The 18,353-nt window shown below is 33.4% G+C and overlaps 1 protein-coding gene across 2 annotated transcripts; it reads left to right on the forward strand.

Moving 5' to 3' along the window:
• The first annotated feature begins 737 nt into the window (after nt 1-737).
• Nucleotides 738-16,583, forward strand: LOC140793783 (PX domain-containing protein EREL1). 2 transcript variants are annotated; one of them, XM_073145476.1, is made up of 10 exons: nt 738-1,009; nt 3,227-3,349; nt 7,420-7,518; nt 8,845-8,937; nt 9,444-9,552; nt 9,793-10,589; nt 10,915-11,079; nt 11,163-11,405; nt 13,389-13,604; nt 15,607-16,583. In XM_073145476.1, the coding sequence occupies exons 1-10, from the start codon at nt 920-922 to the stop codon at nt 15,889-15,891; spliced, it is 2,220 nt and encodes a 739-aa protein (XP_073001577.1). In that variant the 5' UTR covers nt 738-919; the 3' UTR covers nt 15,892-16,583. The 2 variants fall into 2 exon arrangements, with proteins under 2 accessions (XP_073001577.1, XP_073001578.1); XM_073145477.1 differs by having other exon boundaries at nt 745-1,009; nt 3,231-3,349.
• The last annotated feature ends 1,770 nt before the right edge of the window (nt 16,584-18,353 follow it).

The raw sequence follows: 18,353 nt of genomic DNA on the forward strand, positions 1-18,353 counted from the left end.
ATATATTTTTTTTTACATAATTACTGACCATGCTATGATCATATGTTCTTATAGATTTAAAATAGGATTTATTACATTTAGTCCTCTTGGACTATTACCCTTTTTCACATATATCCCCTGATTTTTTTTTTTACTACATAGATCCTTTGACTTAAGAAATTTTTTAGGTTGATATTTATTCATGAATTAGATCTCCTTTAAATATATTTTATAAAAATCTATTCTTTTATATATATTTTAGTCAAACTATGTATAAAATTAGTCACATAATAAGTTAAGTAAAAAATCTTATCACAAGTGGATAAAATTATGCACGTTAGAATTTCAATTAGGCTATTAGCAAAGAATGACTAAAATATTCTCACTATACCCAACTCCTCCTCCTTCCATGTTTCTTCTTCTACCTCTATCTAATTATTTATTTTATTTCAGGGGTTCTATGTGAATAATAAAAAAGTTTTTAGGGGGGCTAAGTGTAATTAACTATTTAGAATATAGATATAGTCTAATACTGTATCCGCGTATGTACTTTGCAAGCCCTAACTTATCGGGTTCGGATATTACAGTTTCAACCCAATAAGCCGTCGAGTGGGATTCGGATTATTGGATTCCATCAGTATTGGATCCGATTAGTAGGTAAAGTTTCGGAATAGAGATCGGATCCGAAGACTGATCCGAGATCAGATCCGACACCGTCTTCTGCAGTGGTAAAAATAAGGGGCCTGAGACGAGAAGAAGACAGTTAGGTGTGCGGAGTCTTGGGATTCTCTTTCAGCAAATTACCCAAGTCGACGGCTGGATCGATTCCCCTCTCGTTTCACCCTCCTCCGTAGCCTTCTCCCTGATCGGATCGCAAATTCGCAATCTCCTTTGGATCTCCGCCGCTTGGGCTGGGCCGATCTCTATGTAGGTGGAGGCGATGCCGAGGAATAGCCCCCCGAAGCATCGCCATGACGGCACCTCGCCGCTTCCGTTGGGCATGGATTGGAGCCCTCCTCCCAGGAGATGGGTAAACCCACCTCCGATCCTGATCGCATCTCTAGATTGGTATTTGGATGTAGATGTGTTAAAGTTGGGTTTTGTGTTAATTTGCCTTCTGATGAGAGAATTTGAGCTGAGATTTTGTTCTTCTGTGAAAAAGTTTGGATTTTGCATCAGTCCATTGTGTTTTTGACTTCAGGGTTTGATTTTTCTCTTCTTCTTATTTTTATTTGATTTTTCAAAATCTAATGACTTCTAATTTGGCGAAGGGAATGCACTTAGTTATTTTCTGTTTAAATAATTTTAGCTCAATGCCACGGAGCTGGTTGATTTGAAGCATCTGCATGTAAATAATCCAGTATATGGGATAATTGAGGTGAATGTTCTAGTATTTACCTCTTTTGGATTTTGTCAAAAGCTTCAGATCAGCAGTATCATAATATAAACATTTTCGCGTTAATTGTACTTAAATAAGGTTGAACCGAAACTTTCATGACTTATTTTTCCTGCATCAATTGTTGTTTTGAAGACAGAATAGACAATAAGGAAAAATTTGAGAACTGGCTGCCTATCAAGAAGGTAAAACATATGAAAGATTTCCTTATGCTGAAGGAGCAAAACCTTCTATGAGAACAAAACCACCTTGCCTGCCAGTGAGCATTAAGGAAATTTGATATTCATCTGGAAACTAATCCAGTTGCAACAATTAGCAAAAGCTCTTTAGATCACAAGTTAAATATCTACCAGCATTCACGTGGGGTACTACTTTAGGCTTTCAGGCTTTGATAGTTGCTATGATAGAAACAATCTGCTGAATCGCTATGCAACTAATGGATGGAAATCTTGGCAAAGTCATTGACTTAGTTACTTAAAGATTAGAAGCATTGAGATGTCAATTTATGGTAATTGAACTGAAAATGAACAATCACATTGTTTTTCTTCACTAAGACTTAAGAGAGCATTTCATTAATATTGTCCTTGGTGAGTATCTGCAGTTATTTCACTTTGATAATAGAAAAAAAGGAATTGCTTTTTATGGCCATTATAACTATGAATGATTCATGGGAGTTTCTAATGAATTCGCATTGACTATTTCAGAATTTTTAATAATCTAGCCTGGAACTTGTAGTCATTTTCAAAAGATTCACTACTTGATCCTCCATGAATATATTATGGGCAGATGTTTTTCGTCACTTATTCTTGATATGCATATTATTAGTGAATTTCAGCTTAATGTTGGATTTAGCTAGGAACTTCATATTGTAGATCGTGATGGACTTATTCAGTATCCTTCTTCATGCTTCATCTTTTGTGGTCATTTATCATTCATTTTCTTGGTATATTTGCCTTTTGCAATTTTTCTACCATCTCATATGCACCACATTTGCTGTCTCTCTAGTTTATATAGTCATATAATGAAAATTCATTGAGCATTATAAGTATCAACAGCTCGATAGTTTACTTCTTGGTTCATCATTTGGTGCAATGAAGTCGTAATTCTTCTTTTCTTCTTCTAATGCCAGCTTTCTTTCATAGAATTATCAATTAATAGTGATCAAGCCCTTCTTTTAAATTAGTTGCTGTTTCCCGTATGATATCAATTCCTAATTTTATTCTCTCTCTCTTGATATTTAGACACTTTTCAGGATTATTAGTTATCTTAATGCATTTAAACATGCAAGGATCATAGAGAGCTGTTTTAGTGGGATGTTTCTTGTTATGCTTGTTGAAAGGATCTTATAATGCTAATGTGTTGGTGCTTTTGTGCCACTATGCGGTATCACCATTTCTTGATCCCTGAAATGTAACTCATTCTAGACCATAGTTAGTTTCTTAAGATTATAATCCTACTCAGAAGGTCTCTAAATAATTAAATGCTCTATTTGATTGATGAGAAAAATACTGAAAGAGCGTTAGTTCTTAAAAAAATAAAAACCTTTTTCAAGGTGTTGTCTAGTTATATATAAATTTATTTCCTGCTCTTTTGGGTTTTCTCTCTCTTTCTAAATTTACTGTTGTTAGTGTGCAATTCTTAAATATCTTTTCCAAGGTGTTGTCTAGTTACATATAAATTTATTTCCTGCTCTTTTGTGTTTTCTCTCTCTTTCTAAATTTACTGTTGTTAGTGTGCAATTTTTAAGTTCCTGATATTCGGAGAATGAGGACTTTCTTATGAGGCATAATTATTATTTAATTTTCATGTTTGTATATTGTCTATATTTTCAAATATTTATTCTTGATGTAGGAAGGAAGAAACACTACGTGGCCGCACAATCCTCGAACTGGTTGGAGTTACTGTGTCATGATTCCTTCTTGGACCCTTAGAGAACCTGGAACGTCCAATGATGGCTTCTTGAATCCTATAATTGTAATATTCTTTCCTTTGCTTTCTGCTTTCCACATCATTTAAGCATGCAAAAAGTGCTTTCGCCAAGCAGTGTAGATCTCCCTTTTCTAGAGAAGATTTTATGTGGATATGCTAATAATAGAAGGAAAAGTTCTCTTCCTGAAGAAATTAAAAATTGAAATATTTAGTAATTTGGTATTTATTTCCTTTTGGAAGATAAAATCATCTTTTTTCCTTCGTTTAGTGCCAAACTGCCAATATGCAGTTTTCTGAGTTTGGATACTTTTAGAGAACTTTTAAGACATAGGATCATTACTAACAAGAGTCCGATGAAGATAAGACAAATTGAATAAGATTACTGTCTTTCATTTCTGTTTAGGACTGGAAAGTTCTAGTTTGAGATAAATGTTATTTTATTGCATCATTTATGATTTGAAAGATGGTTAGGAGGATTTCATGTTACAGTAATAACCTCTTGTGATTTATAGATTGAATTTTCTTCTACTCTTGCATTTGAGTAACTAATGTATTAGGTAGTGTCTTGAGTTATTTGTTTTGATGTAAAATTTCGTTTGATGGATAAATTAAAGATGTGTTTTGGGTATATACTATCATCTATTAAGGATAACCAATCATATTATTTCATATCGCAAGCATATACATATATTTATTTCTATTTATTTACTGCATGTCCTTATCTTATTATATTCTTATTTTTAAAGATCTGTCTTATTTGTGTATTCTTATTTTGTCGTACCATATCCTGTATTTGCATATAATCAAAAGAGAAGATGTAAAAGGAGGTTTATGAGTTGAATTTAGGAAAAAGTGACGGGGGCCTAATTGCGATGGTATTGAAATCTATTTACAGAGTTTAAATTTCTCGTATTAACAGTAGAGTTCAAGTTCACATATAAATTAGGCTTAATTATATTTTTTCTTATGTACTTTGACCCGGTATTACTTTGCCCCCTATACTATAATATCATATAAGTATTTTTAGACTTTTGAAAAGCTACAATCCCTTAGACATCGTTAATGATACCCTAAAGTTATCTTCCTATCCCTCTATTGTTGGAGGAAAATATTAAGTTTTATTAGTTGATAACTTAATTAATGTACCCTTACTTACTTTACCTTCTTCTTCTTCTTCTTCTTCTTCTTCTCATCCTATCTTCTTCCTCTTTTTGACCTTTATAAGGATAATTTTGTCTATCTAAAAATAACATGATGTTCACGTGCTTGGCATATGAGTTTTAACTCACGAAAGGCTACCAGATGGATTTAATTGTAGCTTTTCAAAGGTCTAAGATGGTATTTGTATGCTTTTTTAGTATATGAGGGTGAGGGAGGGAGGAGGGGGGGGCAAAGTAACACCATGTCAAAGCACATGGGGGCAAAGTATACTTAAGCCTATAAATTATAGGGGAAATTAAATTTTACGCCATGCAGTTAAGTCCAAATTCACTTCACCTCCTATAGTTTTATTTTTGTTATTTTACCCCTTTATAGTTTAAATCAAAATACAACCATTATTTTATTTATCATATTTAACTAAACCATAGATTAAATTTGAAGATATTCATTAGATTCAAAGTTAATGATGCAAAGTTGTAGATGATTAGATAAGTTTTCCAACGCGTCGAAAATAATGTTGATTAAATTTCATATGATAAAGATAATACAAATATATTGAATAGATTTATGTTTTTGTTATATCTTTGTATCTAAAATTCGATCAGTATTATTTCTGATGCGCTAGAAAGCTTATTAAATACTCTACAACTTTGTCTCTAATGAGCTTCTTCAAATTTGACTTGCAAGTTACTTAAATATGTGAAAAAATAATAGTTTCAGTTTGGATATAACTAGAAGGGGATAAAATGATACAAATGAATTTATATTAGGTGTGAAGTGAATTTAAGCCTAATCACTTGGGAGGAAAATATAATTTCCCGTAAATTATAATACAAATTATAGAGGAATTGGGGCAAGTAAGTAGGTGATGCAACACATTGTAAAGGTTGGAAAAGTTTGCAATAACATTAGAGGTAGATCATACTTGGTTAGTGCTGGAGAATTAGTTTTTGCCTTTTTGAAGCTGCCTTGGTGCTAGAACTATTGTTATTCTTGATATAATCAAATTCAACAATGCATTATATGAAGGGTTATCCTTCTGTGATTGCTGTATTGCACTTTTATTCCTTCAACTTTTCTTTTTCTTTTTTATTTTGGTATAAGATAGAAGCCCTGTCAGTTCGTTATCTTGCTTGGAATGAGGATCAAGGATCGTCATGTGCACTTTGGTGGCATTGAAAAGAAACAACATTTACATAAATGGGCGTAAGGCTGCGAACTTCTTAGTCTTCCTGGAAATAGAAATTGGAGTGTCATTTACTGGGGCACCTCTATATTAATTATGTGGAACTAAGTTGTAACCTTTAAGGTAGATCATTTCACCTTCCAATTGCTCCACTTAATTTTATTATTGTGAGATAGATGGCAGTAATTTTAATGGCTTGATGCTAGGTTGAAAGCTGCCAAATAAATTTATTTGATCCTTTCATGTAGTTGGTCATGAGGGTCATGCTCAGGCCTCATTTGGATTTACATGGAAGTTCGAAGAGAAGCAAAACCAAAACTTGTCTTCACAACCAGACCTGAAGTAGGACCTGATTGTGCTAGTCTTCAAGCTGGACTATGTCTGTTCAGGGTCCAAATTCATTTTACAATAAGCCTCAAACAAGGCTCGGCTCAGACTTAATTAAGCTGTATTTGACAATTCTTGAGTCTGAGTGCTAAAATGGATGAACTACTTCTTTCTTTATTTATTCTGGATTTTTCTTTTTTATTTCGTTGCCCCTTCCATTGACAGTCCAATATTTGGCCTGCTCACTTTTGTGTTTTGTTATGACCTGACTAGTATTATAAGTAAAAGGCTTGATACTGGTAAATTGGTAATGAAGTTCACTGCACTACCTTTTATTTCAAAATTTCTATCCATGTGAATGGAGCAGAGAGACATTAAAGCAGGGATTCCAAACACGTAATAGTTCAAATTTCAAAACTGTTTGATGCCAGAAAATGGACTATGTTTTTTGTTTGTCACAAAGCAACTGGAGACTTTTTTGACATTATTATCCCTTGCTTTTGACTTTTCATTTTAGAAGATGCCATTTTTTTATTTGCTGAAATAAAAAACATGAAGGAACCTAAAGATATTGGATAGAATATGAGGTTATGAGAGGGAGAATGAGAGGTAACTGCTGGATTTGCTCTGCCACTTCTTTGAGCTGTACTAATTTCACGTCTAGAAATCTTAGAAATCTGGGTAAGTGAAATGCCCTGAAGTAATAGGAGCTGCGTAAAAAGAAGCAGGTGAATTTCTTTAGTTTTCTAATTTCCATGTAGTAGAAAAAGAATCAAAAATAGGCTTGAGAAAAAGTATTGCGGAGATCATTTAGCTTTTGAATTGATAACAAGCACTATGCTATGTTGCTTGTCTACTATTACTATAATTTTGAGTATTCTCTGGAGCATATAATCAATATTCTAGGGCAATTATATTTTTCCAGTGATATTGATATATAATCTTTTATGTTGGATAGAGTTTTTTCTCCAAACTTTAAACAGGGTTAATGCAAAGCCTTCTAGATAGATTATTAAGATATTTAATTGATATGAGTGTGTTTTTTCATTTGTAAGTTCAGTCTTTCAGATATTTGTGTTGTTGATCTTCACATTGTTATGTCAGACATATTTTTCTCTGCTGTGGATGTGTTCTTCACTTAAATCTTAATTCTAGGAGGGATGTGCTATAGCTTAATGAGTTGCCTATGACAAACAACTGTAAAATCTTTCTAGTCTATCTAGGACCTATGAATTTCTGAGGTACTTTGTTGTTTCCTCTTAGGTCTTAGCAATACCATTATTTTAATTGTTCTGTTAGATTCTAGCTTCTTATGGTTTATGAAGTGGACTTTTTTTTTCCCGAATAAGCACTTTGTGGCAGATTACTCTTTGGTAGAGAAATGGATCTAAAAGTACTATAGTCCCGCTCTCACTTCTCTTTTAACATTCATAAAGGACAGTTTTACAGGATCCATGTTGGCATACAATCTCCAGAAGGAGTCAGTTCTATCCATGAAGTACTTCGAAGATTCAGTGACTTCTTGAAATTCTATTCTGCTGTAAGTATAAAATTAGAATTTTCTGTTGGACACAAAGAAATCATTCATTTTCTTTTATTCTTGATATTGAATCCTTCATTTGTCCATTTGTCGAACTTGTCTGTAGTTTGTCTTGAAATATTAAGAGAGCTTTCAATACAGTAATAACTAATAACTAATAAGCTTGCTAATAGAGTTAAATGCATGCAAAATGTACAGTGAGATTCTTGTTCTGTGCCATATAAAATACAAGGAAGATTAGAAAATGCATGCTGACCTCTCTCTCTCTCGCTCTCGCTCTCTCGCTTCCGCTCTCTCTCTCGCTCACTTCCGCTCTCTCTCTCGCTCACTTCCGCTCTCTCTCTCGTTCTCGCTCTACCTCCTCCTTTCAATCTATGAGCATACTATCCCCCCCCCACACCCGGCCAACACAGCCACACACAATACAATCTCATTCAGGAAAAGTTTTAGAATATTTGTAACAGAGAGCATTGTTTGGTGACTTTGGTCATCTTGGTTGGGTTAAATATTCTGCTGTTATCTGCTGATTCTGCGCTGAAGTGTCAGTTGAGTCATTTTTTCTGTTTCTATTATTCTTTTCTCTAATTTCCTTTTATATCTGTTTTTGCCCCTTCCTATTGGACAGATTAGATTTTGGTTTTTCCATATTGTACCTTGAACATGGTTCAAACCAAAACGAAGCATATATGCATTCAACCATTGTTTCTGTAAGGTTTACTTCATTTGATGGTGTAGTTAGATAAAGAATGTGCAAGAACTTGCAAGGTATAAAGAACTTTGCATTCAGTGAAATATCTGCCTAAACATATTCTGGTATTCTCTCTACCAATTAAAGTACTGTGCAGCATTACGATGTTATCATAGACCACAATATTCTAATTTCACATAATGCATTCCATGGAAGTATAAAACTCTTCTTCCCCGTAGTGTGGAGATACAAATTTGAGAAGAAATGGAGCCCTTCAGTGGAATCACCTTAATCAAACTTTCTTCCTAAAAAGTGGAGGAGTCTTTAGTGGCCCTTGGTTGCCATGCATTGATTAATCTCAAGTCTTTGGAGAGTCATAGTTTCTCTTTCCAGTTTAAATTTTCTTGGTCCTCTGGAAATGCACAATTCTAATGCAGACTACACTCTCAGTTCATGATATCATGCATACCAAGTTCTCTTGCTTCAATTTTTCATTAGCATCACACTTAGGGAATTTCTTCTTATTTCAGAACTATATAATGATGAAGTTTGTTACAATATTTCATGAAAGGATATTTGTATACATGTAGATTAAGGTTTATACAGTTTTCTATACTGAGTTCCTTTTCTCTTTGTAGCTGAAGAGGTCATTCCCCAAAAAAGATATCCCCCCTGCCCCACCAAAGAATTCTTTCTCGAGAATAAATTCCAGCAGGTTGCTCTTGGAAGAGGTAGGCATTTGATAATTATGCTATTTTTAAGTGGTACTGTTTCTCAGTATTCCCTGTTCTGATTTGTCTTACTCGTTGCATATTTAAATTCCTACAAATCTACAGTTTCTTAGCTAAAACAGTAATTGGCACATCTACTGTAACCTACAGTTGAAATTTTTGCAGGACTCTGCTGCCAATTGGCACAATTATTGTGGCCAATAACAATAATAACTATGCCAATATTCTCTCAAAAGGGTCTATTTGTGGTGGCCCTAAATAGTTTGAACTAAAAAGATTTGATTATTATTGTTATATATTCTCATAAGCTGCCAGAAGACCATCTTTAATTGTTCTAAATGTACTTTTTCTTCAGTCTAATATTCTCAACAACATTACATGTGATCTTAATATTTGGTGTAAAAATAGAAGGTTGAAATTTCATATTTGATGTCTTTCTTCTCTTTTACAATTCATTTCTTTGTTACGAGATGAGAAATGATTCTCAACTAAATAACTTGCTGCAGAGAAGGCGTGCTTTGGAGGAATGGATAGGAAAACTACTTTCAGATATTGACTTGTCTAGGAGTGCTACTGTAGCAGGTTTTCTTGAACTTGAAGCTGCTGCAAGGTCATGTATGTGTTATGTGATATATACAGCTTAGAGAAGCCACGTAGTATTTTTACTTTCTTGCATGTACATCAACGTGAAAATGTGTTCATCTAATTCCTGATATCTAATTGAACAAATACATAAACTTATGTTGACTTCTTGTTTCCTATCACTTGGTACTTTATAGTTGATAGTGGCTTTTATTGGACAATCTACTTATTATTTCTCCTTCAGATCTCCTTACATCTGAATGTTATGTTCAGCTTTCCAGGATGCGACTCCAGAGACAAGCTCTCCAGAAAATGCTAATACTATATCCTCGTCACTTACAACCGTAAGGCCCAGCTCAAGTGCTTCTTATGCTGAGTATTCAACAGTTTCATCCAAACCTCAGTCTGTATCATCAGAAATTGGTAGTGATAATGTATATGAAACAACAGATATAGGAACTCCTGGGAAAGGAAAGGTTCATGCCATTGTTTCTAGTAGAGAAGATCTGCCACATAATCACGATTCAAGTACACTAGGAGCAACCAGCAACGGTGTGCTGGGAGAATCAATCCTTGACCAGTCAGACACATATGTTATTAGTGATTTGCAACACGCGAAAGATGCTCTTGTTTTAGAGAGGGATGAATATAGTGGAAATCATTTGAAGGCAACATCTCTTTACAGTGAGAATTTAGACTCCATGTCTAAACAGGACCACCATAAACTTTTTGGTCATGCTCGAAAAAATTCTGCTGAAAGTATAGGCAGTGACATAAGTTCCATCAGAGGCAGTGAACTATCTGTTCCTGGGGTTACTAATTCAATTTGGGATAGTGCTACTGATCTTCCTGGTGGTGCTGAAGCATCAAATTACATGGAAGCTCTTACTACATTGGAGAGGCAATTTCAGAATGATGCACAAATTGTCCTTCCACTTGATCAAAGGCACAAACTGAATAGACTTCTTGTCACTGTACAACGCAGAGTAGTGACAACAAAAACTGATATGGAGGATCTCATTGCTCGATTAAATCAAGAAATGGCTGTAAAAGAGTACCTTACAACAAAGGTGCATTTTCAGTTATCCTTTCTGCTTTCACTTCAACATGAATTTCTTTTTTACTTTTTTTTATTTACATTTCTAAATGTTTTTCACAAACCTTGTAATCCTGTAGCTTTCTCATTTATATGACTATGTGAAAACTTTCTCCAGTGATCTATTTTTCTGATGAGCTACTTTTAAGCATATCAAATCAGTCTCACTGATGACCTTTTTGAGCTTGTTAAACATTTCTTTTATAATCTTTATCTTTGCTATACTCATTTTAATTGAGTCTTGTTCAATTTCTTCGGCTATTCAGCACATCCTGTTAAGTGAACTTTTGTGGATGTAGGTCAAGGATTTAGAGGTAGAATTGGAAGTTACTAAACAGAAGGGTAGAGAAACTTTACAAGAGGCCATCTTAGTTGAAAGAGAGAGAGTCACACAAATGCAGTGGGATATGGATGAAATTCGCCGGAAGTACTCTGAGATGGAGTCAAAATTCAAGTTTGAACAAGTTGGTTTTCTCATCATCTCATTTTACAATTATTATTTGATCTACAAATTGTTACAAAGTTTCCCATCTTGATGATTTTGCAGATTGAAAAGACTCGTGTGGAGTCCGAAAAAGAAACTGCTAGTGGTGAAAAGGAATCATTAATACAGGAGATAGAGAGTAAAAAAGAAGAATTAAAGAGCATGCAAAGGCATCTTGAAGAAGTAGAGATGAAATCAAAAGCAGATATTAAAGTTCTTGTCAAGGAGGTGAAGTTTCTCAGGAATTCTCAAGCAGAGTTGAAGGAAGTGCTAAACCGAAATTTAAAAGAAAAGACTGAATTAGAGGTATTTTTTAAAATTTCCTGCTGGAATTGCCTTGACTATCTACTCTTACCTCATTAAAGCAAACCTTAGATCAACTGAATAAAATATTGCTGTTTTGCATTTGTGAAACATTGACATAATACAGGGTATGAATACCTTGCTACAACATATCTTTAAAAAACAATGATATTACATGGATACATAAGACATGGATGTGTTTGTGTGTATATATATATATATATATTAATGCATGCATATAAGATCCTAATCTAACGTCTCCTTCAAATCCATAAATTGTGTTCTCTATATACTTTCCATAACTATGTATCTAACCAGAAACAAAATTTAGTGGTGTCCTTCAATTTATATTAAGTATGCCTATTCACTATGACACTATATATATTTTATTTAGGGAAAATTTTGTTTCATATTATATATGGATAGTAATTGTCTAACAAAAGTTGTTGAAACCCCAAAACCTAACAAAAAATTATTGAAAATGTACTTTTTGTTTCACAGGACTCTTGAAAATTTCAAGTTACTGTTTAGAAGAATCCATATAATTAGTTCATTAAACATAATTTACCATAGTTTCGGTATTAACTCAGACTATGTATGCTTTTTTACCAAAGTGCCCTCAGTCACAAAATAACAAAGAGTAGTGGGCTAACGGCGCAAAGTGGTCAGGACCAAGTGTATCAGTAGAAGCTTTCACAGTGTAGTGGTCAGAAACAGTGACAGCCAGTTGGTTTGGAGACATCTTATTGGTATTCAAATCCAGCAATCAAGTCAATAAATTTAAACAAACTGAATATAATGTATTGACATCTTTGAATTGGACGATTGTGGTTAGATCTCACATTGGGCAGATTTTGGGTAAAATCATAGGGGTCAATTTTGTAAATAGTGAAAGCATAGGTAGGATGATTATATCTCTGGTCACTAGGCTGTAGTGTGTGAAACGACAAGTTTTCTTTACAAGTTAACATAAAAGCCAGATACCTCAAGAAAGTATCCAACATGTATCCAAAAGTACCCAACAAGGATATTATCTAATATGGTATTCATTATGGGAATGCCTAGAGTTCAGAATTAACTCTAACTCTCAGATTCCCTTGTAAGCTTTTTAAAAGAAGGAAAAGACGAAACAGCGTTAAGATTTAGGGTGGAGTTTATGCATCTGAAACTTACTCTGAAACATTTGCAAATCTGACTCCCATAATCCTATTGGCTCCTGTATCATCTACCATGGAGGATGCAAGTTTCCAGTTGATTGAGTCTAATCAAGTTGAAGGGCAAAAATGATCCACCAACTTCAACATTGGGAATCTTTCAATCCAGTCCTGCACCCAAGTATATGATGGGTTATCAGCATCCTAGGTCATTGCACAGTCTTAAGTAATGTTAAAGACGAGGTTGATCTCACTTGCCATAAAGTATATAAGGTGCTGTAACATAAAAGTATAGTTTGAACATAAAGCAATTGAGATGCTGTACATAAAATAGTAGCTTTTAATGTGAGGACCTTGACACTATAGGATTTCTTGGATTATTTATAAATCTCTATAAAAAAACAAGCCCTTACAGATAAATGTACAATTTATATGCATATGAAATTTGGTTGGGTTTTTATGTTGCGTAGGATGGGTTAGGTACTTATTAGAAACTTAGAATACTGGAATTAGGGCTGAATTGGTGCCGGGCTCACCCCTAACAAATCCTGAAGTGCTATATGGATATGCTTGTGTGGTTTTAATTGAAGTCAACTAAATGATGGCCCTAGAAGTACAGTATTTCTACTGCTCTCTATATTGGATACCAGAATGCAAGAAGCAATCCTGTTGGGAAGACCATATATTTTGATGACATAAATTAGAAGGAATCTTGTTTTCTTTGTATTTTCAGTGGTTACAGTTTTTATGTTTGTAACTATTTCTCATTTCCTAGTATGATCTATCAGTTCTTCTTACCCATCTTGCTTGCATTTTGCATGTATACTTCTAGAGAGTTCTTCATAATGAGAAACAAAAGAGGGAACATGCAAAATTGGCTTGGAGGAAACTTCTTCACGAGTGCAGAATTCTTCGTGATCGGTTACAAGAATGTAGTGTTAATTTTCCACTAGAAGAAGACAAGTTCATCATGAACCATTCATCATTGCCAGATGCATTGGATCTTCTGGCAACATCAGATAACAGAATAGGTCTCCTTCTTGCTGAGGTAACTTTGTGATCTTTCAACTTGACTGACACCTAAGAGGAGTTTTTTACTTTTTATAACATCTACTAATTTTGCTATATCTTTTTCTTTAGAAGTAAATAGTTGGAATTGTTCTCATATTTTGCTCAGACTTGCTTGACTGGATTAGGTTTTATGTCTTTGCTCCATTTAACAAAATGATTTTGATAGTCGTTATTCATATTCTTGCTATCTGCACATGTTGTGTAAATAGATAACTAAATACTAATTAGGATCTTCCTCTTGAAGTCTAGTGTAGAGATAATTCTTTTTTCACCCCTTGAACTATTACTTTTTTTTGACAATAATCTCCTGAACTTTTTTTTTTGTACATAATAATTTCTTAAACTTTTTTTTAAGTACATAATGATCCCTTAATGAAATTGTTCAAGTAAAGTATTTCTAATAGTTCAGAGGGTATTATGTACTAAAAAAAATTTAAGAGATCGTTGTAAAAGAAGGTGAAAGTTTATGGGGTAAAAAGGAAAATATCCCTTTGGCATATCATGCAATTTGTTGAGGTAGAGAATCCTTTTCTGGTTTATGTCTTGTTTGCATAGTATGCCTTTAAGCTGTAACGAAATTATATAAGTTGATTATGTGATCTGGAATCTTTGTCTGACTGTGGGAAACTAAGAATAAGTGGCGTACCATAATGGCCGAATTAGAACTTGCTCTATTGACTAAGTTAAAAGTCGCACTAATCTATACAATACAAGCAGATCATTCAAAATAGTTATATCATGTGAGAGAGACAATCTAACACACTAGCAAGGAGCAGTTAGATGAAGTCAACCTTCCTGTCATCCTGACTCATCAATTGCAGCACTACAAAAGCACTGGTTTGATTTATTGTGTGGATCTCCCAATTTATCGTACTCCTTGATTGAACAGGAGCCACTCAAGCATTCCTAGCGTCAACCACTAAGCCTGAAACGGAAGCAGTTATTAGATTATCATTTTTGATACTGTGCAAAAGTACCAGGGAGACACGTAGAGTAACTTAATCATGCCTTTTGATTTTCTTTTCTTTATACCATTTGAGGTTTACAATTGAGTCTAAAATTGAGTTTGAGGTAGATGATAAGTCAATCTAGAAGATAATGCTGGTTTTGACATTTAAGTGGGTGGAGAAGATATTGCTGGCCTTTACTTTTAAGCAGGCTGAAAAAAAAAGCCCATCTTAATCATATCTTTTATTTTTAAATTCATTTTAGGTTTAGGTTTGAGTCGAAGATAGGGTATTGAGGATAGTTGATAACTTAACCTAGAAGACAATGTTGCTGTCAAGATATAAATTTTAACAAGGTGCAGAAGACAATGTTGGGTTTTCAGCAGGGTTGAGATTTATACATTTGTTACTGATAAGACAATGCACTAGCTTGATCTCCCACCAGATGAACCATATAGCCAAGAGAAACCATGAACCAGAATAAAAGAGCTTGCCTCACCCATTAGTAAATATTTTGTAGTATACTCATTAGACTGTACATATTTGACCATTCACACCATTATACATTGCTAGCAACAGGAAGTAGAACAACAACAAATTTAGAGTAATTGGCCAAGCTGCTAAAGTAGATAAAGTAGTGATAAATCCTGTCAGAGAAATGGGTCCTATGGGAAGTCCAGCTTTTTTAAATTGATCAAGAAAACTGTAAACTTCTGCATGATGGATGGTAAAAGAATGATAATTTGTGCTAATTTTTTAATAAACTTCTCATTGTCCAGCTCGAATTGATCACAATGTAATCACATGACACGTTTTTGAAAGAACCGCTAAATCAAGTTCTAGTTTAGGTGAAGGAAGTTTGACCACTTTATTTACCTTAATTAGTAAATAAAGCGGAAACAAACTTGAAATTCAACTTGATTGTCTTAATTTTCATTTCCTTGGACATCAACTCAAAAGTAATTATGTGAATATGGCAACTGTGTAATTATTTTAAGTGATGAAGTGCTTATTCTCTAACCCTCTCCCTAGGCACAACTTCTTGCACAAGAAGATGAGCATGACTCTTCAGATGCCGATGATACAAATAGCAAATCCTCTGAATCGCTTCTTGCAATGAATGGTGTAAATCCAATCACTGCAGGTGATGAGACAAGGAAAGTACTGACTGATATCTTAATAGAAAATGCACAGCTGAGGAAGAAGCTTAATTCCGTAATGCGGTCTGCCCTAAGTACACTTATTAAGCCAGAGAAAGAAGAGAGTGAGGAAGTACCTTCCAGAAAAACTGTTCTCAACCGGTTCTTGGAGAGATGAAACAGGCCTGCTGTAAATTCTTTTGAAGTGCTTGTTCTTAGATTCATGAGCCCTCGTCAACAATCACAGTAGGAATATATTGAACCTAATCCTATTTGAGGGCCAAAATACTCGGGTCTGCGAAGCCAGCTTTTCCTGTAATGTTATCACTCATAGCTTTGTCTATAGAATAAGTCCTTAAAATGAGTTTTGTTTAACAGTTTCGGCTTACAGTTCCTTTCAGAAAACATTGCGATGGAAACATAGTGATCAATGAAAATTATAGAATTAGTCTGGCCTTTTACAAACATCAGCAGAAAAGGAAAATGCTATTCAGAAGCCTTGCATAGTACTTGCTGTGTTCAAATTGTAACTCAGATCACTACAGAACTTATATCTTGTGCAGCTGCTCTTTTTTTTGTTCCTTCTTTTTCTTTTTCTCTGTGTTGGTTGAGAAACTTGCCCTTCTGGATTTTAGCTTGTCATGGAAGTAGCCCAAACCGGGAGTGGCAGAAAAATAATTGAAATATCTATTGTAATCTAAGGTGAACTAGTTCGAAATATCAGCACCTTTTCAGATAACACTGCTGCTGTTCCAACTTCATAAATTTAGCCCCTGTAATTTTCTTTTATATTACTGATTGATCTACTGACTTATTTACACTGCAATTTGTGTATCATATAATTGAATCAAGTGGTTTTACTTCTGGATTTTTCACTGTTTTGCATAATGCGCCGTTACCTTGTACCAATGGAATTTTATTGAAGAGATATCAGAGATCTTACTATAAAGTTGTTAACCCAATGATTTGCAAGATGATTTTTCTTTATAATCTCATTAGCAAATATAAACTTAACAATTGTTTTTTTTCCTTTTGAGGTTTTTATTTTTAAGATTAGTGAGAACTTAATGATGTCTTACTTTATAATCTCATTAGCAAATATTCCTTTTTAGCTATCTTAGCACTATTCCATTGGTTCTACAGAACAAGCTTGGATGTATCCAGCATCAGAGAAAGCATTGAGACAAATCTTTGTTGCACATCTATTTGCACCTTTAGCTTAAGGGGGCCGTTCTTAGAAAGTGAAAGAAAAAAAATATTCACTTTAATTTTAATTTTTAGTTGCAAAAAGTAAGACTAAGAAGTCACTTTCTTATCTACTAAATAATTTTACTTTCTCATTTTGACTTTTTTTTCTTAAAAAAAAATATTCACTTCACTAAAATCAGTTCTTATATTAAACTCGACACTCTAAGATCAACTCATTACTATCCTTATAATAATTATAGGGACTTTTACAAATGAATGCACTCTTCCTTGAGACGAAATTGAGAGAGAAGGGCATTTTTATAAAATGATATAAAATTTATTATTGTGAGTTTACATTAATTGCCAGTCAAAACTTTTAAAATATTATAATATTTGCCATTACATTTTTCAAAATATTATAATTTTCGTTCAAAAAATATCATTCTATCACTCAAATCTAACTAATCTATCTCATAATATTAATCGGTTCTCGCAGTACAAGAACATCTCTTTTATCATATATTTCATACTCTAAGCTTCGTGAAAGAAGAAAATTATAGTAATTTACATAACTTCAGCAACCATTAGTTAGAAATATTTCATTACTATTTAGTTAAAAAACTAATTATAATTAAAATTTTAAAAAAAATCTAAAAGATTTCAGTGGCAATTATAATATTTTAAAGAATGTAGCAGCAATTATAATATTTTAAAAGTTTTTAGTGGTAATTATATAATTATGCAAAAGTTAGGTGGGTTTTCGCAATGAGATTAAAAGTTAGGTGGTTAGTTGCAAAAAAGACTACCTTATATAACTTGCTAGTTCTAAGCGGCAAATTGATATATCGACCCACCAACTCCCCCTCTCCACCTCTTCATATATCATAAGATTTTTTTTTTAATTTTAACTTATTTAAAACATCATAATTGCCACTTAAATTTTATATATTTTTTTAGAATTATCATTCTGATTGTCTATAAGATTTTCAAACAGATAATTTTTAAAGTTAACAAAGAATTTAACTGACTAAAATACCTTTTTTTTTCTGAAGTTTAGAGTGTAAAAAATAATATTTATCAATGATTTTTTATGTTGCATTAATAAAATAATAAATATTAGATAGCTTTCTAGTTATTTAAGAAAATTTATACAAGGTCAAGACACTTTATCATATATAAATTTAGTTTAATCATGATTAGTTGAGTTTAACTGACTAATTGTCTTTCAAAGAGCTCAGTTATTTTGATGGATAATATTTTATTTAAAGAATATATTAGTAATTATAATAATATTTGAAAAGTTTTCAATGGCAATTATGACAAAGTCCAAAAGATAATTGTTATATATACCACGGCCGGATCCATCGTATCCCTCTTTCCGAGTTCTGGACTGATAAAAGAGGGGGTGAGAATATCATCTCCTCTTCTTTTTAATACTTCCGACTCCCCCTC

Source organism: Typha latifolia, chromosome 8 (genome assembly GCF_019914945.1).
Source record: "Typha latifolia isolate L0001 chromosome 8, TyphaL0001v2, whole genome shotgun sequence".
NCBI lineage: Eukaryota > Viridiplantae > Streptophyta > Magnoliopsida > Poales > Typhaceae > Typha > Typha latifolia.